General features: G+C 40.5%; 1 protein-coding gene across 1 annotated transcript in view; it reads left to right on the plus strand.

The window, feature by feature from the left end:
* Window positions 1–22,091, plus strand: part of SDK1 (sidekick cell adhesion molecule 1) — a gene marked incomplete at its 5' end in the record, with an annotated part of 363,636 nt that overhangs the window by 256,989 nt on the left and 84,556 nt on the right. Inside the window, 5 exons of the mRNA XM_080353916.1 lie at window positions 3,892–4,007; window positions 7,148–7,340; window positions 10,537–10,635; window positions 15,448–15,639; window positions 17,408–17,529. Coding sequence (XP_080210042.1) covers window positions 3,892–4,007; window positions 7,148–7,340; window positions 10,537–10,635; window positions 15,448–15,639; window positions 17,408–17,529 — 722 coding nt within the window. The remainder of the gene's footprint in view (window positions 1–3,891; window positions 4,008–7,147; window positions 7,341–10,536; window positions 10,636–15,447; window positions 15,640–17,407; window positions 17,530–22,091) is intronic.

Genomic DNA, 22,091 nt, shown 5'->3' on the forward strand with positions numbered 1-22,091 from the left:
CTCTGTCGAAGATCTGTATTTAAGATCAGTAGTCTGGCTGTCAGAATCTCTGTGGGCTTTACATGTTACTTGCACATAGCTAGAGAAAGAATCATTACATGTACACATGCTTACCCTTAATGCCTTCTCTCAATTATCTCGTCAGCTAGACCCTTTTAATGGCTTTTATCTAGAGTGCTTGCATGACCTTTTCTGCTCGGAATGCTGTGCGTGAACTTGCAGTCCCGGGGGCTGAGCTCTTAACAGATTTCCAACCACGTGAACTTTATTGGGAAGAAAGTAACAGTTGATTTTGTCTGACCAATTTGATCTGTAATTCCAAGATGACTCCCAGATGGGTCTCCCCTGTGAGATGGTTTAGGAATACTTGCAAACATGATGAAGAACAGGCTTAAAAACTAAGCATGTAAATGTTTGGGGATTACTCTTGAAACACCTATTGGTGGCTTTTTTACTGCTCGACAACAAGAAACTTGTAGGAAGAGGATGGATATCGACCACTAAACTAGAAAATTCTTTATGTGGACAGTCACAGTTTCATGATCTTGGGAAAGTATTTGAGTTTTGAAGTGACCAGAAGGTCAATTCTGATTTAGCTTCTGTCAAACTTTTTTAATGCAAAACTGTTCAGGTATCCAGGGAAACCTTTAATATCAGGACATAAAAGGAGAACTTTATACTGGCACTTTGAAGTAAATTTAAGATTATAATGCTAATATTTGACTGATTAAAATATAATAATGTATTATATTATGTCTTCTGCAGTATAATTAAGCTTATGAATATCAGATGGATCACGTTCTTTCCATCTTCTAAATGCATCCATTGAGATGCAGATGTTGATTTTTCAATAAAGATGTCCAAAGAGGAATTGTGATATAAATCATTATTTCTAACATTCTAAAAGACTGATGTTTTCTGTTCATTATTTTTACCATTTTTCTTTTTGTAGCGGGTACTTTTTGTGCCGCGATGGTTTATTCTTCTTTCAGGAAATTATCTCCTAATGAAAGAAGACTATTTCTCTTTCTTAAAAGCAAGAACTAATGCTTATCCCCTAGTGTTTGCCTGGGCTGTTTTGAGGACTGTAAGTACTGCAAAGGAGAACTTGAAGCTTCCTGATGCAGGCTTTTTCCCCTCTCGGAAAAATATTGCAATATTTTGAATTGTATCTAAAAGACTAATCAGACCCTTAGAATAAAATCCTTGTGATACTGAAATCACTGGAAATTTGCTCTTTATTGTACAGGCAACCGTAGGATCCTACACTAAAGAAGATGATGCTCACAAAACACAGCAGCAATGTGCATGCTGATACGTGTTTCAGGAAAATGATAAAGGCAGTGGGAGTGTCCTGCTGGCACTGGTTTTACTGGTGGCTCTCAGGTCACCTGTATGTGTTTCTTAGGCTCTGGGAAAAACAGCCTCTTCCTACCACTGCCAGAATTCTGCATTTCTTCAAATTTGGCCATCAGTGGGCAGCATATGGGTTATGTGTAGATTTTCTGTATGATCACTTTGTTATAAAATCAAGCTAGCACATATAAATAAGAGTTGTAATGTAGCAGTTCAACAGAAGGAAGAGGAATGAGTGGAGAGCTGTAGAATCATTGAATACCAGGCTAGGTGGGACCACAAGGGTCATCTGGTCCAATGGTTCTTGGCGGAAGCCCAGTCTAGACAAGGTGGCCCAGCAGCCCCGTCCAGCTGAAGCTTCAAAGTGTCCAATGTTGGGAAAGAGAGATGAATCTATCAATGATATCCAGTTGACTTGCTGTCAACAAACTAACTTGAAGGCTTCTAATACAATTTTCTTCTGCGATAACAAATTTCTGGCAGTTACAATATCTGCATATGCAAATATGCCAGAAAGTAAGAATTTTGATTTTTAAGAAAATCTTATTGATGTTAACCATTAATTATACAAAGTATTGCACACAAAAGCAAATTGAAATGTCTTGTGGCTCTCATAATAATCCATTTCATCAAAGAATATGAATAAGAAAAAGTACATTTAGTAGCAGAATGTAGCCAAAGCAACTCATTGTGACTGTAGAGTGACTTGAATATATATGAACGTATGACTGTATATCAGGATGATTTGGTGAATCTCTTAACTACAAAAACTTTATGATGTCTACAGATCATTAAGATAATATTATAACCTTCCAAAAGAATACGAGGAGTTATGATACATGGCAGGAAGAAGGGCCCAGATTCTAATGAAAATTTAGAGTAGTATCAGATAAATTCTGGTTTTAGAACTCAATAATTATGCATAGTTCATAAATTCTGACATCAGGTTTTAAATTAGGGCAAGAAAATTCCAAGTAATATGCAGTTTCTGAGGTTTAGGAAAAAAATGTGCGGAGCTAAATTTTGGAGCCACGGCAGATATGAGGGAGCTTTAGTGACACAGGGCATGAAAATGGATGTTCTTGTCGTTTCAAACCTGACATCTTTGAGCATTTCTCCTTTTTTCTCTGTTGGTTTTTCCAAGTTGTGGATGCCTTTGATAATTGTGCACTGTCCTCTTGGCCACAGTCTCACTGTAACTTGTACACCAGTTAAGAATCATTCCCCTTGATATCTCTTCCAAATAAGTGGTGCATTTAACATTTCTGATCTTAATGTCTCCATTTCTTCTCGGTGCAAAGACTCGTCTTCCAAAAGTACTTTGAAGCTTTCAAAGTTCGTGACCTGTTTTACAAAAGTATGGAGCAAACCACCGTTTCTCAGTGGGAATTGCAGATACTTTTTAGAAGCGTAGGTCATTGGCCTTTGGTAAAAGTTTTCCCCTGGAAGCAGAAGGAGCAAAGCTTTCCCTGCTTCAAAACCACTTGTGGACAGTTCCTCTTTCGTAGAATACAAATGCACATGACTGTCAATAGTAATATTTTTGAAGCTTTATTAAACTTATTTTATAGGATTCAAAGGGTGCTAGTCCATTTTTTATACTCAAATATCACTCTTCTTCTTAAACTTGTTACAAGCTTGGCAAATTCAGAAAAATAGACCTGTCTCTTAGTATCCTTTCCTCTGAGAACTATAGAAATGACATCCTAAAGCAATAAGTTGAAGAAATAGCCTGGAAGTTTCTTAAAGAGACACTATATTAAATAGCTAAATATTCAGGTGTGATTTTTTTGTTGTTTGAAGGCAGCGTGCCTTTGTGTTCCTGGCTTTCTTTTGTATTGAGAAAACATCTGTCTAATTAAATACTTGGCATAAAATGTTTATGCAACTTTTAGTAGATTAGAGGGTGTATTGCCTCAGAATGTATATAAGCAATTCAATATACGTGAATGAGTATCATACCAAGATAAAAGGAGAACACCTCCAATTCCCAAGAAAAATCTTTCTTGCATGTGGTATGACTGGTCCTAATTCTTTAAGCAGCAGTAAATAATAAACAGATGCTGTCGCCAGATTATAATGCACAATTAGAACCTTAACTGTGTGGATTCCATGTTTGCTTGTCTGATTTAGGGAATTGTGTGGTATTAGAAGACTCAAGAAATTTCTCTCTGAAACTGTTCATTCTCTGTGCAGTCATGGGTAATTGAAAGAGATGTGTTCACCTGTTCATTACTTAGCGTCTGTCTCAAGTCTTTATGAGGAACTCATCTGTGGAATAATAAGCTACAGAAATCATTTTATCCCCTCCCCTGGAAGAATCTCCAATACAGAATGAAAAATTAACCCAATTACCCTTCTTTCCAAATCATTGCTGGTGACTGTTTCACAAGAAGTGCATCCTTCTCTCAAGGTTGTTATTACTTAGAGACTCACAAGTGGCACTGAATAGCTTCTGTAGTAATCTTTCTCTTTTGTCCTCTCATCCATCCTCCGCTGTTTTGTTTTGTTTCCCTCTCTGTTATGTGGGAGCAGTTCCTACAGCTCCACCGCAGAACGTGCAAGTCGAAGCCGTGAACTCCACAACCATCCAGTTCTTCTGGAACCCTCCACCCCAGCAGTTCATCAATGGTATTAACCAAGGATACAAGGTAAATAGAAACAAAATTTCTGTAACTTCAAATAACGTTTGCCGTGACAGTCCTAGTACATAACAATTAGAAATTGAATTGTTGCTCCTAGCTTAAGAGGAAATCTTTTACACTGAGGGTGGTGAGAGCCTGGCCCAGGTTGGCCAGAGAGGTGGTGGATGAACCATCCCTAGAGACATCCCAGGCCAGGCTGGACGGGGCTCTGAGCAACCTGAGCTGGTGAAGATGTCCCTGCTCATGGCAGAGGTGGCACTGGGGGAGCTGGGGAGGGCCCTTCAACTCAAACTGTTCCGATTCTATAACATTTGCTAATTTATCTAAGGTGTGAAAAGGGAATACGTAATGGCCTAGAAGCCCTAATACCTTTGATGTTTACCTGGAGAATTTCCAAAGCCAAAAAGCAGTTTAGTGTCAAACAGTTTGGAAAGTCAGCACAAGAGATATATCACTGTGCCACTTGCAAATCAACCTTTAGATTTCTGTTTACTCTAATGTAAAATTCCCGTTCATTTCATTAGGAACCAAGACATCACACGAAATATTTGTCTTCACTGTGATGATCTGGGAGATACAACAACGTAAATTTTATTAATCATGCTTGATGACATGGACTTAGCGTTGAAAGTCCCTGTTGATGGGGCAACTGGTAATATCCGTTACCGTAGGCAGAGCAGAGGGTGCTTCACAGAGCACTTGTTGGTACTTTGACCAGTGGAGTGTGTGCTAAGCAGGTAGCTGGAGTGGTTTATTTCTGTCTCTCAGGAAGGACTGCTTAATAGAAACTCCTTCAATAGTTTGGCTGTATGGGCATAATAAGCGAAGGGTTTAAGAAAAATTCGTGGAAAGAACAGAGATAAATCTTGTAGGAGTCACAGAGCAGGCAAAGGGCAGACAGGTTTCTTTTCTGAGCAGGGAGGAGAACGGTTGGTTCAGGTGTTGGGGGAGCTCAGAAGGATACGACGCTCACAGGACGAGCTGTGAGTTGAGGGATAGTAGATGGGTTTTAGAAGTTTTGGAAGACTTGCTCCTTGCCTAAGAATTTCTCAAAGTGATTGAGAAACTGAGACAGAGGTATGCATGAGAGTTTTAGTATTTCTCCCATCTATGCAAAAGCAGCGATAGTTTCAGAATCCCGCTGTTGAAGTGCTGTATACATGTAGACGGGTACGTCTGTTTTTCCCAGAGACAGAATCAGCTCTGAAGATGAGTGGCTGACAGGGCCGTATATCCTGAAACCTTCAATGCAGCAGTAGCACTTGGCTTCTGTTCAGACTCTGGAGAATTAAAGCACTTTTTGGGCTCAGTGGACTGCAGTGCACTATAATTTTCTGGTCCGAGTCCAAGCGTGGTGAGCTCAGTCGGATTTGCCAAAGTCATATTTCAGATTTTCATTCTTTGTTTTATTCAGAGTCTCAGTCTGAAGAGCTTCAGTCTCACCACACAGCTACTTATAATTTATCTTTCAGTAGTGGTATAAAATAACTGTAATAATTGTAATTTTTGTCTGTTGGTGGTCAGTGAAAACTTTTGAAATTTCCAGATTTCCTCTTTCCTTGTATTTCTTTGATTGCAATGGATCGCAAGAGCTTTACCATTCCTATTTCTCATAGGGATTTTGAATTTCACTACAAAGACTGTGAGAACGTTTATGTCAGTTACTTCTATAGCATAGTTTTCTGTAATGTATAAGTTACTGGTAGTCAGAGCCAGGCCGTTACTTTTCTTAAGTATTAAACCCACTTTTTCCTTTAAGTGATGGAATTGTTCACTTTTAATTTTCTGCACGTTTCCTGAAGACTGTGCAAGGAAATGTACTCAAAAAAGAGACTTTAGTCATCCAAAGTTATAAATGCCAATTGTAATCCACAATGGTGATTTAGAAACAAAAATAAAAGTTGCTATTCTATCAACCATTTTCCATTTTTATCTTTTCTTTGAAATTTATTTGCATTTGAAGAAGTTGCAAAGCGCACATTTTCAAATATTAAATATTCCTAACAAAACTACTCTTATACTCTTATAAAACTACCTTATAGGCCTTTAACTGTGCTTTTTGATTATCAGCAACTATAGACATTGGCTAAATGTGTCAAATATGGCTCATTAATATCAGGCATCTATTCATGTTTATGAGCCTGAATTAGTACAAGTAGCACAATTCACACAGATACTGAGCGAGGCCTAGAATTTTAATACGCTTATATAAGCCACACGATAAGGATTTTTGGACAAAATAAAAATTTCATAGGCACTTTAAAGCTTTAGACTCCTAAGCCATTAAGGCGATTTCAAAAATTGTTTAAAAATTTCAAAGTCATTTTTCAAAAATGAATATTTTAGGTACCTACACATAAGGTGCTCCACTCTAAAAAATATTGATCAGCGAGAAGATCCACTGAGATGCACGAAACCTGGAAGAACTGAGCACATCTGACAAGCGCACTGGTTTAAATGCATGAAAATGTCTGCAGGACTCTAACTTTTGGGCCCCAGGTGTTGAAAATTGTAGCAATCATCTTTACAAGCATTTCCCATTCTTTCTGTATTTCCAGAACCACTTGAATCATTCAAAGTGTGGATATCCCCAAACCACCGTAATATCTCAGCCTGTTCAATGCGATGCTGGGGAGGCTGTGGGAGGAGGAGGAGGATTCCCCCCCTTTTTCCTCTTCCCCTTATCCCACTAACCTCCCCATCACTAAAGGAACCCCAAAATAAGACAAAGCATTTATCTCAAAGTAGCATTGAAGGTACTTTTCTTCCTTCAGCATCCTTTCAGCAGCAGAGGCTGTCCAGGCTGGTCAGAACAGCCCAGAGAGAGACAAAAGACTCGTGTACTACAAATAATCATTTGCAATAATTTTGGCAATGTTCGGTAGTGGATGTTGTGAATTGCGGTACCACCGCGGTGTCAGTGTATCCCCCATCACTAGTGAGTATTATACACATCCCTGCAGTTATCATAGTAACAGCGTTATATCCATCTGTTCATTGTCAGAGCTGACAGTAGTTTAACAGCATTGCTTGTTTTTTGGGGTTTTTTTTACAATTACATTAAGATGGTTTTGGCAGCCAAACATACTGTGCTTCGAAATAGACACAACTTCTAATGAGAGCTCATCCGTGTTTAAATTTTCTAGCTTCTAGCATGGCCAGCGGATGCTCCAGAGACTGTGACTGTGGTCACCATCGCTCCAGATTTCCACGGTGTTCATAGCGGCTGCATCACCAACCTGAAGAAATACACCGCCTACTACACATCGGTTCTGTGTTTCACCACGCCGGGCGACGGGCCGCGCAGCGCACCCCAGCTCCTGCACACCCTGGAAGACAGTGAGTAGTCAGCACCAGCAGAGAATCTCAGTGCTTGGGTTTTGGTTGGATATAAAAGCCAGGATTTTCAAAACCGGCTGCTTAAAATTGGACCTGAGGTTCACAATCAGTTTGCAGTCTCTTGTCAAGCTGCTTTGCGTCAGTGACCTGAACCTGTGTGTGTTCTTTTGGCCTATGGCAAATGAAAGACGTTTGGTACTTTTTTCGTTAGGGAGTAAACCTGGATGAATTTATTTACATTGGTCAGAAGCAGAAAGCTTCATAGTCTGGTTCAGCTAATGTGCAACACATTGTTTATTTCTATGAACCCTTACGCTCTTCAATCCATGTCCAGACATCCGAATAAATATGACCTGATCTTAGGAACTGAGCACTTGAACTTCCTGCAGAGGTCAATGATTAACTTATGATTGTTTCCTTCTGTTATTCAATACATTGAAAATGTCTTTATCTATATTATATGGCAAGTGTTTATATAAAAGAACCAGAATCGTAACAATGCAGTAACTTTTATTTTGCAAAACTGGAGTCACATTCATAGGACAAAATAAGATGAGCTGGATAGTTCAGCATATAAATTATTTCCTGCATCAGAAAATGGTTTGGCCTCTGTGGCCCCTTGGAAGTCTTCACTCGAGACGTATTTGGAACTAGCATGTGTCTGATGCAGATAACAATTAAATTGCAGTGGACTTTGTAGCTGTGTGTCCACAATGATCTTGGCTCTGCCCAGCACTTCAATATCTTCCTGTCACAGAGCATCATAAACACTGCTGCACACTTTCAGATCCAAATCAGAATAAAAAAATGCCTAATGCATCCATTAAGGTATTGTTTTTAGAAATACTACTTTGCCTTAATAGAGATTTTTTAGGTTAGTCCATGTTCCCATAAAGAAAAATCTGATTAACATTCACAGAAGTGAGGCTCCAAGTGCTAATCACATTTTTCATGAGACACTCTTGAAAGAATATGAAGAAAATCAAGCACTTTCCCATGCATTTTCTTTTTGTGGTTCGTGTCCTCCATATGCTAGACCTGTGCCCCAAGAGCAGATGGTAGACTTGAACCTTTGCTTGTTGGATGATCACAGAGAGAGCGATTTAACTACCAGAAATCTACGTGAGCCATTAATATGAACGCAAAAGGCGTGGAGGAAAGAGAAATATGTTACGTTCTTGTGTGTAGTATTAACTTTTTTGCCTCTTTTTCTAAGGAAATGAATTTTTGACAATGATGATTTGTAAATGTAATTGACTGTCTGTCTCAGATCCATCTGTCTTTCTCCCTCCAACAGCATTTGAACCCTGTGGTTAGAAACCAGAGATACGAGGCTCCTAAGGTTTTGCAAAAATGGATCAGCTGGGAAGAGACAATTAATATTTCTGCTGAAGGAAAAGCTGCAGAAATGAGCCTTAAAGATTTTGCGTCATGTGGGAGAAAGGGCACAGTCAAGGCATTGGGAGTATGTCGGGGAAATGCTGGGATCCCATCCCATTTGAAACACAAGAGAATTCCACCATGAAACATAAAATGAGAGAAAGCCAAGTGTTTTGTAAAACACTTAAAACGTTTCTTGGTGTATGCAGCTGTATGATACAAGGAGCCTCAGCAGTGAAGATGAGCAGGTTTCTGGGTTTTGATCCTTCAGAATTACTCTCTTTGGTTTTCATGGTGGCTGAGAAGTTAAGTGCAGGATGGTATAATGCACCTTTGCGGGGTGCTCATTGAATCTAAGTTGCTTCAGGATTTATGTGGTGGGAAAAAAGATTCAAAAGGACTGTCATTCATGTTCTCAGGTGACAATTTTTCTGTCTATATAGCAAAGTTAGGCAGTCCTTTAGAAAAGGAGTGCAAACAGATCTGTTTGCTGATGAACCGCAGGTCAAATAAAATCTGACATCCAGTCAAAAGCGATGTGTCCTGGCTTGGAGTAACCTGCACCTGTTTTTCATTATGACATTAAAATTGGACTGCAACTGCAGGAGCTAATTGAAGTAAAGCTTTGTGAGTATGGGGTTTGCATGTCTGCACAACACGGTCCCGAATAGGGCGTAATTGCTGCGCTCTTGTTGGGTATTCCTGAGATCGCTACCAGATCAGCAGTTCTTTCTGTGACACTTTGACTACCAGATAGCACAGAATGGGTTTGGAAATTTTCCTCGCTGGGACTGCAGAATTGCAAATGTGGTGGTGGCCGACCTCCTGGCAGGCTTTTTCTCTCTTTTTTTATAATCGTAGCTGGAGGGGAATGAGAAACTGGACTAAAGTGAAGAGGAAACAAAATATGAAATTGCAGACGCGAAATTGCCAACTGATGTCAGTGGAGCTGGAGGATACTCAGGCAGGGATCCAATGACAGAAGCACAGTGAATATAAAGTGAACAAAACCTCCTTTTTCCAGTACATCGATTGAAGAGAGAGCAGCAGTTGGATCAAAAATCAGTCAGGATGTCTTCCTTGAAGATCAAAATTGAGGGAGGATGGCATATTCTTGACAGTCATTCCATTTTATACTCTTTCATTGTACACTAGGGAGCTGAAATTTTTAAGAGCTCTTGAGCTACCTCATAAAAATCCTTTAAAAGTTTCACACACTTGTATTCATTTTACAGAAGACAGTTGCCATTGACATTGCCAGTTGGATGTTTTTAGAGTTGTTTTGAGATAATCCATCCAAGCAGTGGTTCGATGACTCTATCCTTGCTTTGACCTTGCATAAGCAAAAGGCTCTTCCCAGGTGAGGGAGGTGCTGGTGGTGTTACTACAGACATAAGGTGTTACTACAGACGTAAGGCCAGATAAGCTAAAGCGCAGCAGTACGAGTAAACACCGCACGCCGTCATTGAGAGAACACAGCAAACGTAATTACTTCCCGGATTGCCGGCTTGATTGTTCTAATTAGATTAGATCAAGAAGAGAGGCAGAGAACAAGTTGCGTGCAAGTCTCCTGCTGCCGCTCTCTTTAGTTCTCTCCGCGCTTAGGATGATGACTGGATAAAATAATTTATGTGGTGCTATCCAGAGTGCTTCTTGACACCTTGTGTTCTTCCCCACAGCTTTCACTGATGTTTCCAAGAGGCTTCCCTTGGCCCCGGCTCAGTGTTTTATTTCTTCAGCCCTAACCTTGCCACATGAATCAAATCAACAGTACGTGGGTTTCTCCTGTTAACAGATTTCCTTTTCTGTTTGCCAGAGCCAGGAGCGGTGGGACACCTGAGTTTCACTGAGATTCTGGACACATCTCTCAAGGTCAGCTGGCAAGAACCTGTAGAGAAAAATGGCATTATTACAGGCAAGTATCAGCTGCTATCTCCCTTTTTTTTAAGCATGCATGGGGTGTAATGTATCATTGCAGTGCAAAAATGTTTGTGTAATAGAGCATTTAGGGAGAACTGGCTGCTCTGAGTGTTGTTTTCCTGGTCCCTCTTTTGGGTAATTGAAATGTCAGCGTGGGCACGTTATAGAAAGTCCAGGTCCAATTACTGGCAGCTCATGATTGTGGTCACCAAAAAGGCAATTTCTATTAGAAATCAGCTCCCCATGGAGTTTCTGGTGTTGTTAAATCCTCGGTGACCTCCACCTGCGTTACTAAATTTCCAAAACTTGGGGAAACTTTGCCCCAAATGTGGGGTGTTCCTACGTGGATTTACAGCTGCAAAATCTGGATTGGCATTGCTAAGATTTGCAATCAAGACCAAGCCTGAAATCAGCGCTATAGTTGATCTGTGATCAAGTGGTCTGGCTGCGGACTGTGTGACAGAATTTGCATGTCATTATTTAATTTTGTATAAACTATCACAAGGGTTCAGAACTCTCTTGTTTCCCTCTGATGAGCTTGCCATTTGACAAGCTATTTATCTATTTACTGTATGGCAATGTAGATACAACATCAGCAACTTCATTATTTTTCATAAAGAAAGCTATAAATAGTTGAGAAGAACTCCAGTTCTTATCAACAGAGGCAATATTGTTTTCAGATAGGAAACAATTACAGCTGCACAGGGTGGACGTTCTATTTAACAAAGGTTTTCAGGGTTTTGAAGTGCAAGCAAGCTCTGAAATTTTCAATTACTGGAGCTAAAAATCATAGTTGGAAAGGGAGAAGCTCATTTCACATGGATCAAAATATTTTGGTTTAGGAGCATTGACATTAAATTGTTTAGGGTTTTTTAATGTATTAGAATCTGTAAAAACAAAGAACATTTTAGGAGTTGGAAATCAGACTTTCTAGCCCCTGAACATTGTAATGTTCTGTCAGTTTAATTTTCTGAAGCATTTTAACTTTGACAGGTCTAATTGTTTTGATAGGAGTTGTCAGTGTTTTCTCTGTATATCTATAACATGCACCATTTGTACATGTGTCTTCTGTGCTGTCTATAGCATCTGAGGAGTCCTTATGCAGATCATCCTATGCCTTTATACCATAGTAAGCTTCCTGAAATATGCATTGGTTTAAGTGGATAGAGAACAGAAACTAATGACTTCTGAAAGCAGAGCAGTATTGATTCAGTGAAGATGGCCAAAGCCGTCAAGCCCGAGTGCTTAAATTTAGGTACCTAAATCCAAGTCCAGCTATCTAAGCAAGATGATGTAAGACTCATCCTTGTTAAGCAAGACTTAGCAGCACTATGCTCAGCGTTGCAGAATTGCTTCGCTAGAAACAAGCTGCTGCTTCCCAGAATGGGCCGAAATGCAGTGGAGCAAGATGATGGACCGTGTTATATTTGGGGCAAATTGTTTCAGAAAGGATTAACTCAAGGAGCTCTATTGCTCATGAAGAAACACCAGTGTAAAAAAGCCCAGTGAAGCATATAAGGAAAAAGAAATGTCCGTAATTATGCAAATTGCATTTGGGCTAGAAGAAAAGACTAGCAAAATTGTTCATGCCCTGAGTACCTCAAAGGTTTCTGGAGGGCTGCTTGGAGATCTGAGTGCTTGGGGTGGCAATTATTCATCATTTCTGCTCATTGATATCTTTACTGGACATTGTTGTTCCGTGCACCAGAGCTGGGAGGGGGAAAGCCCGGCGGGGGCTGCCCGGAGCCAACCTGCTCTGGGAAATTGCCCATTACTCTTGCTGCGAATTTCAGTATCTTCCTCGTTCTCTCTGTAAACGTTGATTTATGAGGGCCTGGATGCAGACGGACAGTTTGTGATTGGGTATACCGCGCTCTTGTAGAGAATTTACTCCAGATCAACAGAAAATTATTTCTGAAACTCCTCTGGTCATTAGTTTCCGTTAGGCAGCATTTTGCAGGGCGGACGCGGTGCCAAAGCGCACGGGGAGGCTCTATGCACCTTTTCCTGTTCTCACGCCGAAACCAGAGGAAACACTCAACCGGGCCGGCTGGACGCTCCCCCCTGCACATTTCTGGCAGTGATCACGTCTGTAAAACAGCACATTTTTACCAACCACATGTCCTAAAGTTCGGTCCATCTGTCAGTCATTGTGGCTTAAGTGCTACTCGGGGGTACGGTGGATGTCGTTGCTTTCCCTCGGTGCTTTTTCATCTATTTTTGTTATGCATGATTACATTTGGCGTTGTGTCTGCTCAGTATGTATGTATGTGTTTTCTGTTTGCATTTCTTTATATGACTAGAATTTAACTATACTTTTGGGACTGAAATATTCAACAGTAAATGCTGCCTCTGTGCCTTTTCTTCAATTTGCATGTGAACCTGGGATATTTTTCCTGGGGAATAACTTTTTTCGGTAAATAAGTATATACAGACTATGTGCCTAATGGGTGGGAAAGCTGCATCTCATCCCTGTAGTCACAAGGGAGAAAACATAAAATGTTCAAAAAATAATCACCAACATTTGATGTATATCCAAAGCTTATATAGATGGGAGAGAACATATCTCAATTGCTCAAGATTGCCTGTTGCATGGTGGGTGAAACTTCCTATTTGTAAGCAACAAATGGATAGGGAGAACATTAAAAGTCCCCTGCTTATTTTTGGTTATTTATTGCTTCGAGCAACCCTTTTAAATTGTGTTTCTATTTTATTCTGAGGTGATACTCCTTGATTCCCCTGCCAGCCCATGTGTAGGGTTCAAAGCAGGCGTAGCGGGGTCGGCCGCAGCTCCTGGGCAGACAGATGAGCCACGACATGGCCCTTGCGCAGCCTCTGCTCCATCCACAGCTGCACATGGACCTTCTGCTGGCGGGGGACACGGCCGCTGGGTTTGTGGCCTCTGTTGGGAAGTGGGGAGACGCACAATTGCACCTTCCTTGGACTCCTCATTCCAGCACCCATGGATTTTGAAAGAAAAGGGTGTTTGTGATGGTTGTTCTAACTCCTTCGTGCTTCTTTGCTGAGCAGCAAATAGAGTGGACAGTCATCCCACACCTTTCTGTTCGCCCTCTTTATTAATAAAGGCAATAAAATCCTTAAATTTTGTCAAAATCTTCATACAGATTATAGTGTTGCCTGTGCTACATAAACTCTGATCACTGGTAAACGATTCTCGAACCTTTTCATAGAGCATCAAAATGCGCCGCAGTGTCTCTGAGATATTGGTAAATTACTGACTTAATTCCCTTTCAGAGACTTACTTAAAACTGGTTCCAGATGCTCGTTCAGGGGTTTTTCCCCTTCCTAGTGCATGGTCAGTCAAGTGGTTAAGGTGTATCACCTCTCTCTATCACTGCCCCATCACCTGAAACAGAATTAGTGACTATGTGACTGCTCCAAGCCCGTTTCCCTGCAAAATCAGGTTGATATGAATTTCACTCACTGCTGGCACTGGAGGAACGATAACATCTCACACCTCTCAAACTCTTACAGAAGTATTTTGCTTCGCCATGCCTTTAGTTCATGAGATGATGTTTCCTTGTTGATTAATGCCATAAGGTACTTGCTAAGTCAATTTGTGTATGTTAATCAGCTTAACATGTTTTTTTTCTAAAAAAAAATGAAAAAGAGAAGAAGACCTCAAGCCCTCCAACCGGTCTCAATTCCTCATCTTAGATGATGGGAACAGGAACCCCGTAGGGAGTTTCTCTAGCCAGCTTGCCTCGTGCATAGTTCACTCAGTGGGATTTCTTTCTGTTAGTCCTTTTCATTCACTTCCATTTCACAGGCATTCAAGAACTATGTGTATTTCCCTCCCCCCCGCCCCGAGTCAAATCACAAAGGAAGCTGCAATCAAGCAAACTTTTCAGACACGCTCTCTAGGGGACTGGCACAGTGAGGTTCAAATGGGTTCAAACGAGAATAAAGTGGGACTGGGCAGGAGGAGGACAAGCAGATTTGGAGGTAAAATTGAGCGAATCAGACAGTAGAAAGTTTCAAAAGTTCTTGGAAGGTAAACGGTTATAAAAGTCATGAAAAGGGAAGCCTGGTTATGATAGAAGAATAATACGGAGGTCAGGGTGAGTGCAGACTTGGACAATGCATTGGCTGCACTGTGGGTTTGAAAGAAAGGATAATGATTCACCCCGCGAAAGGATTTGTGCGAGGAACGAGCAGTGGGGAGTAGAGGTTTTACATTTGCTAGAAGATTCCCACAATGTTCCTGCCTGATTATTATTGTCAAATTTGTAAGTATTTCTACATATACAGCAGTGAAAGTTACTTCAGCCTGGTAAGGGAATAGCCCTACTAAGCACGTTTTGTTTAATTAGATATTCCAGCTGGTGAGAAGATTTTCCGGTATTTCTTCCTGTTTGCAGAGTTTAAAGAATGGAAGTCCACCCTTCTATGAGATTATCCCCAGCTTTCCTAGCTATTCCACAGCAAGCACTTTATCATCATAGAACAAAACGACTGCTGAGACTCCGTGTCCTCCCCGATCTGTAATCTGATGGGCAGATTATACCCCATGGGGTACTGACATCAATTGCTTATTGGTAACAAAAATATTAGAAGAATACTTGGGGGTTTTAGCCAGTTTTTACTTCAACTTTGTTTTTCTGCTTATAAAGGTGACAAGAATGGAGTAGAGTAAGAAACAAGTCAAACCACCATTGACCGCAATGAAATCTTGCAGGTGCAGGAATTTCCCGGTCTCTGGGCTATTGTAGAGCTGTTCTTTAGGAGGAAAACTAGACCCCCAGCTCTGCTCTGACCCCCTGACTTGCGTGTGGTTGTTCCTCAGGGTACCAGATCTCCTGGGAGGTGTACGGCAGGAACGAGTCTCGTCTTGCCCGCGCGCTGCCCAACACGACGCTGGAGTACAAGATCACGGGGCTGTCATCCCTCACCACCTACACCATCGAGGTGGCGGCCGTGACCGCCAAAGGGAGCGGCTGGGTCACGTCCTCCACCATCTCCTCTGGCGTGCCCCCAGGTTGGTGAAACCGCACGAAACAGATTAAAATGCGCCGGTTCTCCGTGTTTCTACGTCCCGAAGATCACAAATTACTTTGGTTCGGTAATAATAAAACCGGGTTTATTTGTAAAGCTTTGGAAGTCTTTACCACGTTATTTAAATGTAATTTTTAGAGCAGATTAAACTGTTAACATGAACACACTCGCAATTTGACCTTACCAGAAAGTTGAGGCTGTTTGATACACATACAAAAGAACCTGTAGGGATGGCAGAAGGAATGAACAAAGTAATAAAGTGGATACAATACACATTCTCTTGACATTTACGAAGTAACATAAGAATGAAGCCAAAATCAATTTAAAAAGTGTTGCTTTGGGGGAAAAAATAGAGTCTGGATGCTGTTAAAAGGAAAGGTTTTTCCATTTATAAGTAGCACAGCTTTTGTCACCTATGAGAGGACACTTGTACAAGGAAACTAAAATCTTATTTACAAGATTTGGGAGTTGTAGGCTGAGAAAGATGTGGGAGCGTGTAGTCCTGTGCTGCACTGTCAGAGTTACCATTGGGCACCTATGAGTTTAGCTTTTTCCCATTTTGTTTTTGAAAGTCTGCGCTGTTCCTCGTCCGGTACAGAAAGCAAACTAAAAAGCCAATTCTTACCTCAAACAAGCAGTTTCAGTTAATTATAGGTTATACAAGTAGAATTTTCCAGAGCTGAGCTGCTAGTGTGCATCACTGAGGGTAATTCCCTTTTCCAGTATGTTTTAACTTTTCCATGTGTCTTAAAGTATGTTTGCTTTTCTTTTCCCTAATCATAGGTAACTGCAACAAGCTGTAGACTAGATCAATGCTATGCTCGCTGTTGTTAGCTAGATAACAGCATTACCCTATTTGGTCAGGGTTAGTTTATCGATCATAGTTCCCACAAATGTGAAGTAAGAATCAAGAAATATTGTGTATTTGTGCCTACTTGAAATATTCACCAAAAAGCTACCCATTTTTTTGCCTATTGCATTTGCATGTAGTACAACCTTATGAATGATTACTGATTATAATAATAATTTACATGACTTACCAGTGCAGGTACTATTGGGAATTCATTCCAAACAATCTATATTTAATCTCTTTCCTGGTCTTGCTTTTGTTGATAATTCAGATAATATTAAAAATGTAAATGTGGCTGTAGGCTTGACTGATGGGAGGCAAAGATCCGATTGGGGCTGCCGATTTTTCCTCGTAGAAGGTCACCCTCTTTATCTTTATTCAAGCATCAGAAATGCCCTCTAAAACACGTTTATTATAGGTCAATATAAGAATCACAAAATCTTCCCCATACACTACTGCAGAATATGAGCCTTTTTCTGTTCTTAATATATTAAAGTTGTATGTAGTCTAAAAAGTAAGTAAAAAATATTGTCATTTAATTCTGGAGCAACAGAAATGGATTGGAAATAGGTGACCTGGCAAGTGACTGGCAGATCTGGTGCTGGGAAGTGTCTTCCCCATTGAGCCACCATCCTTTGTTGTGCAACTTCTCCAAAATAGTAACTGTAATGCTTTAGATGAACCCTTTCTTTTCTCTTATGATCTTTAAAAACATGGTGCATGCCCAGAGCAGCGAAAATAGTAACGTTGTATGTAATACCAAAAAGGAAGAAAAAACACAGCTATTTGCTCTAATTGTTACGAGGGTATTTTATATGCTGAAACATTGAACGTCAGCCTGTGTTAGTGGATGCTGCATGAAGAGCGTTTCCACCTCTCATTTATATTCTTATTTCTTCAGAACTTCCAGGTGCTCCATCCAACCTGGTAATTTCCAACATCAGTCCTCGCTCTGCCACGCTCCAGTTCCGCCCCGGCTACGACGGCAAAACCTCCATCTCCAAGTGGATAGTGGAAGGCCAGGTATGTCCCCGACAAAAAGCTCCTAGTGAGGTTTGTGAATGGTTAAAAAGGGTCTGAATTGTGAATTGCTGTTGGGATTACAGTTTTTGTTTAACTTTGGATGGAAGCTCTTCAGTAAATGGCCTGTTCGGGGTGTCCAGGAAGGGCTGGAATGCAAGGGAGCCCGAGAGGCTTAGCTAAGAAATGTCTGTGTGATAGCCAGTGAGAAAGGGGTCATACGAATGCTGTAACTTCTGTTCACAGGAACAAAATATATATATATATGTGAGAATAGTTATCCTTTAAATAATTTGTGTGGATTTTTTAAAGCAGCTTTGCTTATGTTCAGAAGAACACCAAATGCATCATAAGCAAAATATACAGCAGAGCTTAGGTCCATCCATTTATTTAAAAAAGGGTTTGAAACCTGTGTTTAGATTCTGTCAGGTGTGTTTTTGAACCAGATGCAAACCTGGAATTATGATCTCACAGAGTCAGAAGAAGAAGAATTGCACTGAGCAGTGAAGAAACCATTATTCATGAGACTAAGTGTATTTTTCTATCTTGTAATGGAATATACTGAAGTTTCCTATCCAGGCCTCTAGATGTGAATAGGATGAATTCTCCTCTTCATCAGCTTTAAACAATATCCCTCTTTCTGCTGTCATTGTGCCTTGGAGGAGTTATATATTCCCCATTTGTTCTCCTGACAGATGAGCTTTGCTTCTTCCTTTCCACCCACAGATCTTTATAAATAATATAGTCTGTTTTTAAGACCAAATGTTGGACTTCTTAAATCACCGTCAGCACTTAGACGTGTTGATACAATCACTTCGCTTGATAATGTGAGCAAGTTGGTTCATTTTGTATCGCTTACATACACAGTATTGTATCTTATAGAATTAAACACTGAAATTCTATGGCTTGGCACATTTTGAGAAGTGATTTTGTGCTGAAGCCCCGAACTGATATAGCTAAGAATTTGATAATTCTTGCGTTACATGAGTTACAGAGTGATGCTGAAATGAAATAAATTGGAATGCTTTAGAAATGCAGTGATAATTACCACAAAGTTCATCTGCATCCTTGAAGAGCTCCAGGTACAAACAGCAGTTGAAGCGTTCTTGGTGTGCAGGAAGGGAACAGAGGATCTCTCTTGTTCACAAACCCTCTTCAACGTCTTATGTGTTGCTGGAAAAGTCAAGGGGTTGGTGGTTCTGATAGATCCTGGATCCAGGAATATTTGCTCCATTTGGGGAAGGAGCTGAAAACAGCTAATAGCTTGGGGGAAAATATGTTGTGTTTTACAAAGACCTCATATGGAATCCCCCTCACTACAGCTGGGTGATGGCTTTGCATTGAACATCCCTTACATATTGCATCTTCTATTTCTACTGGAAATATACCCTTTAATCTAAATGCCTGTGTCCTTACAGACAAACGTCAGTTATTTTATATTCACACTCACAAACTGCCACCAACATGTTTTTCTTCTTTGTTCCTTTATGGGGCACAATGCTTCCTTGATAAGGGCAGGTGTAGGAAATGTTTCAAGTATTCCATTTTGGCTAAGTGCCATTTTTGAAGTCTGAGACTTCATGAACAATTTGGATGAAAAACACAGCTGGGAATTCCAGTTGATGTGAAAATGTGTACATCTGGCCCTGGCTTCTGCTTTGTGTGCTGGGATGTAAATTCATGGGAGCCACTGTGGAACTAACTCTCAATTATGTCAATGAACATGAGGGGAGAATCAGGTCTTTAAGATTTTAGTGTCGGTAGACACTGAAATATCAAGCGTTAAAAATCCCATTTTAGTGTTTTTCCAGTGAAGCTACATTCTGTACTTCTGAAGGCATTTCTTAAAAATCACTAGGCTGTTTCTTTGCCATCTTTCCATCTAGACACAGAGGACTGGAGGAAACCAGATTTCCAAACAGAGAACTACAAATAAGTGCCAGTGCCATTGAGGGAAAGTGTTTCTAACATTGTTTTTCCATTACATACAGTCTAATCTAAAGAGAAGAGGGCCTAGTGTAATATAAAGGTTCTGCTGACCAGCAGTAACTGTCTTGTGGCATTGGCGCACATTCATCCCCAAAGAGTTTCAGTAAATCCTTTCAATCATCCTTTACTCTCAGACGCAGTTAGAATGTATCTTGTCAACATTTTTCCCAGCAATTTGGAACCAAGAATGGCACCAGATCCCTGCTGGTGTTCACTTGGGTTCGCGTTCGCACTCTCCCTATGCTACAATCCACTTTTGACTTGTTTTTCTCATGTTGAATTTTTTGCGGGGTTTTGTCGGGAGAAGTACGTAAATGTTGGCATGATAACTGTGCCTTCGTACGTGCTCGGTCCACAGCATCAAGATTTGCAGTAGCTCATTAGAAGAGCAGGGCCAACTTCTGCTGAGCTTGGTTTGGTTTTTCCCTTTAAGCCTTTCTGCTCTTTTTAGAGAGGTTTTGTATGAATGTCATGGTGAGCGGTAGCAGGATTCAAAAAGGGTGTTTCAAAGTAGTAAAACCTTTCAAGTGTTATCGCTGTATTCGCTTGTAAAGCTGTGAGTTGGGAAAGACGTTGTAACTTTAACCACAAATTTATCTGGTTTTGTGGGTTAAGTCAGTGATCCAGATCGGATTCATCCATCGTACAAGGTGATTCTCTTGGTGTCGTTTTTACTTCAGGGCTGGTAAATAAAGTGTCTGAAACTCTGACAATTTTATGCCTTTACCAATCTTTAAATCAAAAATGGCTGAATCGATTTAAGGATTTTGTAAGGAAAAAAATTGCACCCAAGCTGACATCCTGTGAACCGAATTTCTCCCAAAGCGATTTCGAATGTGTGAGCTATGGACTTCTATAATGAAAACTCTGACATGTCTTGAACTATAGTAGGACACAGGGCACCTCAGTAATGCACAGAAACGGTGTGTTTTCCTTTTCTACAGTTAGTACTTCATAACTGCTCACAATTTTGAAAGCGTTATCGTCTTACACAAAATGTCACAGCGCACGATTTTTCATTCAAAATTTTAATTATTTATGGTTGAAATATCTTTTAAGTCAAAATTCGGCAGCTTTGCTTATATGGTGCCTTCCATCAGAAAATGTTAAGTCACTTTATTAAAAAAGTAATGTTTTCCTTTATAGAAGTGGAAAAACTAATGCGTAGAGAAATAAGGGGTTCTGACATCACTTCCAATATTGTTTTATACTGCCTTATTTCTGTTATAATAAATGAATATGCCCTTTTATTGAATGTAATGCCTTGGGAACAGCTGCGAGATGGGAATGAATGTGCGCTAACCCGTGATCGCTGATCGTTACCAAGAATTATTTGCAGTGTCTCAGTGGACATAGGTGTTTTTATTGTGGCAATCCTGGAGCCTCCTGGGTCCTATTGTAGGGGAAACTGTTGTGATGCCGAGTGCGTTTCTTATGGAGTTTTTATGCCGATGGTAACAGAAAAGCAGTTGGTGTTCTCATCTGCCTCCTAAACCAATGCACACGTGAATATGTGCGCATCTGTCAACAAACATAATCCCTTTCTGAAGTTTGCATACACTGTTAGCCAAAAAACAGTTACAAGAAAGAAGCCTCCAAATTAATTTAATGCAGAGCGGCTCATAGTGGACTCTCTTGGCCCTCAAAGGACTCTTTTATCCTTACTGCGCCCATAGTTCTTTTTGCCCCGTGGGAATCGCTTTGTACTCTGATTCTTGAAACCGATACGTTTCTTCTGATCTGACATCAGAGTGTTTCAGCAAAAATAATTTCCTTTTCCTTCAAGAGCATGAAACTTGGAATCTACTATAGATCTCGCGGAAGTTAAAAATACAGAAGTCCATCACTGAAGAGTCTTTTCCGAGACTCCTTTCTAAGATTATTGCTAAATAAATGAAGCTTGTTTTGAGTAACATTGACCTGCAATTGCTCGGCCGCACAAATCAGAGGTCATGCAGAAGTCCCAGGCTGTTCACCAAGCTGCCCTACAGATGTTCATCCTTCAGTCCTCTTACTTTGGAAAAGCTGGCCACAGAAGCAGCACTCTATTAAAATACACTACTGATTTCAGCAGAAGATGTAACCTTTTGAGTTAGTTTCCCAAATGCTGGCACCAAATCCTGGGAGCATCACAAGGTATTATTATATCTAGAGCAAGTTCCCAATCTGTTTTTCTTAAAATCTTTGGCCGAATCACAGAACTATGCTTGTGGTTGATTTTTTTCTGCCTCTCTGTCGCTACCTTTTGGCAGAAAATTAGTCTAAAAGCAGTTAATTGGTACAGTCTGTGCTACTGCGTTGCCCAAGGTCCTCACCTCCCAGTACAGGTCGTGACCACCTGTTTGCCAGCTGGTTCCTGGGCTTGGGAACAACTGGAATTCCGGGCTTGGTTGGCATCGGCCGTTTCCTCGTAGGCTGCTGTTGAAGTGAAATAAGGACTCAGCAAAACAAGTCGATTCAATGTGAATCACGCTAAAGCCATTTATTACAGAAACAAGTCTCATTATACATGTAACTATATTCTAATCACGCGTCCACGCTCCAAGCGTGGATTGGCTAAATGAGTATTGTGGGCT

Source organism: Nesoenas mayeri, assembly GCF_963082525.1.
Source record: "Nesoenas mayeri genome assembly, chromosome: 15".
NCBI classification, from domain to species: Eukaryota; Metazoa; Chordata; class Aves; order Columbiformes; family Columbidae; genus Nesoenas; species Nesoenas mayeri.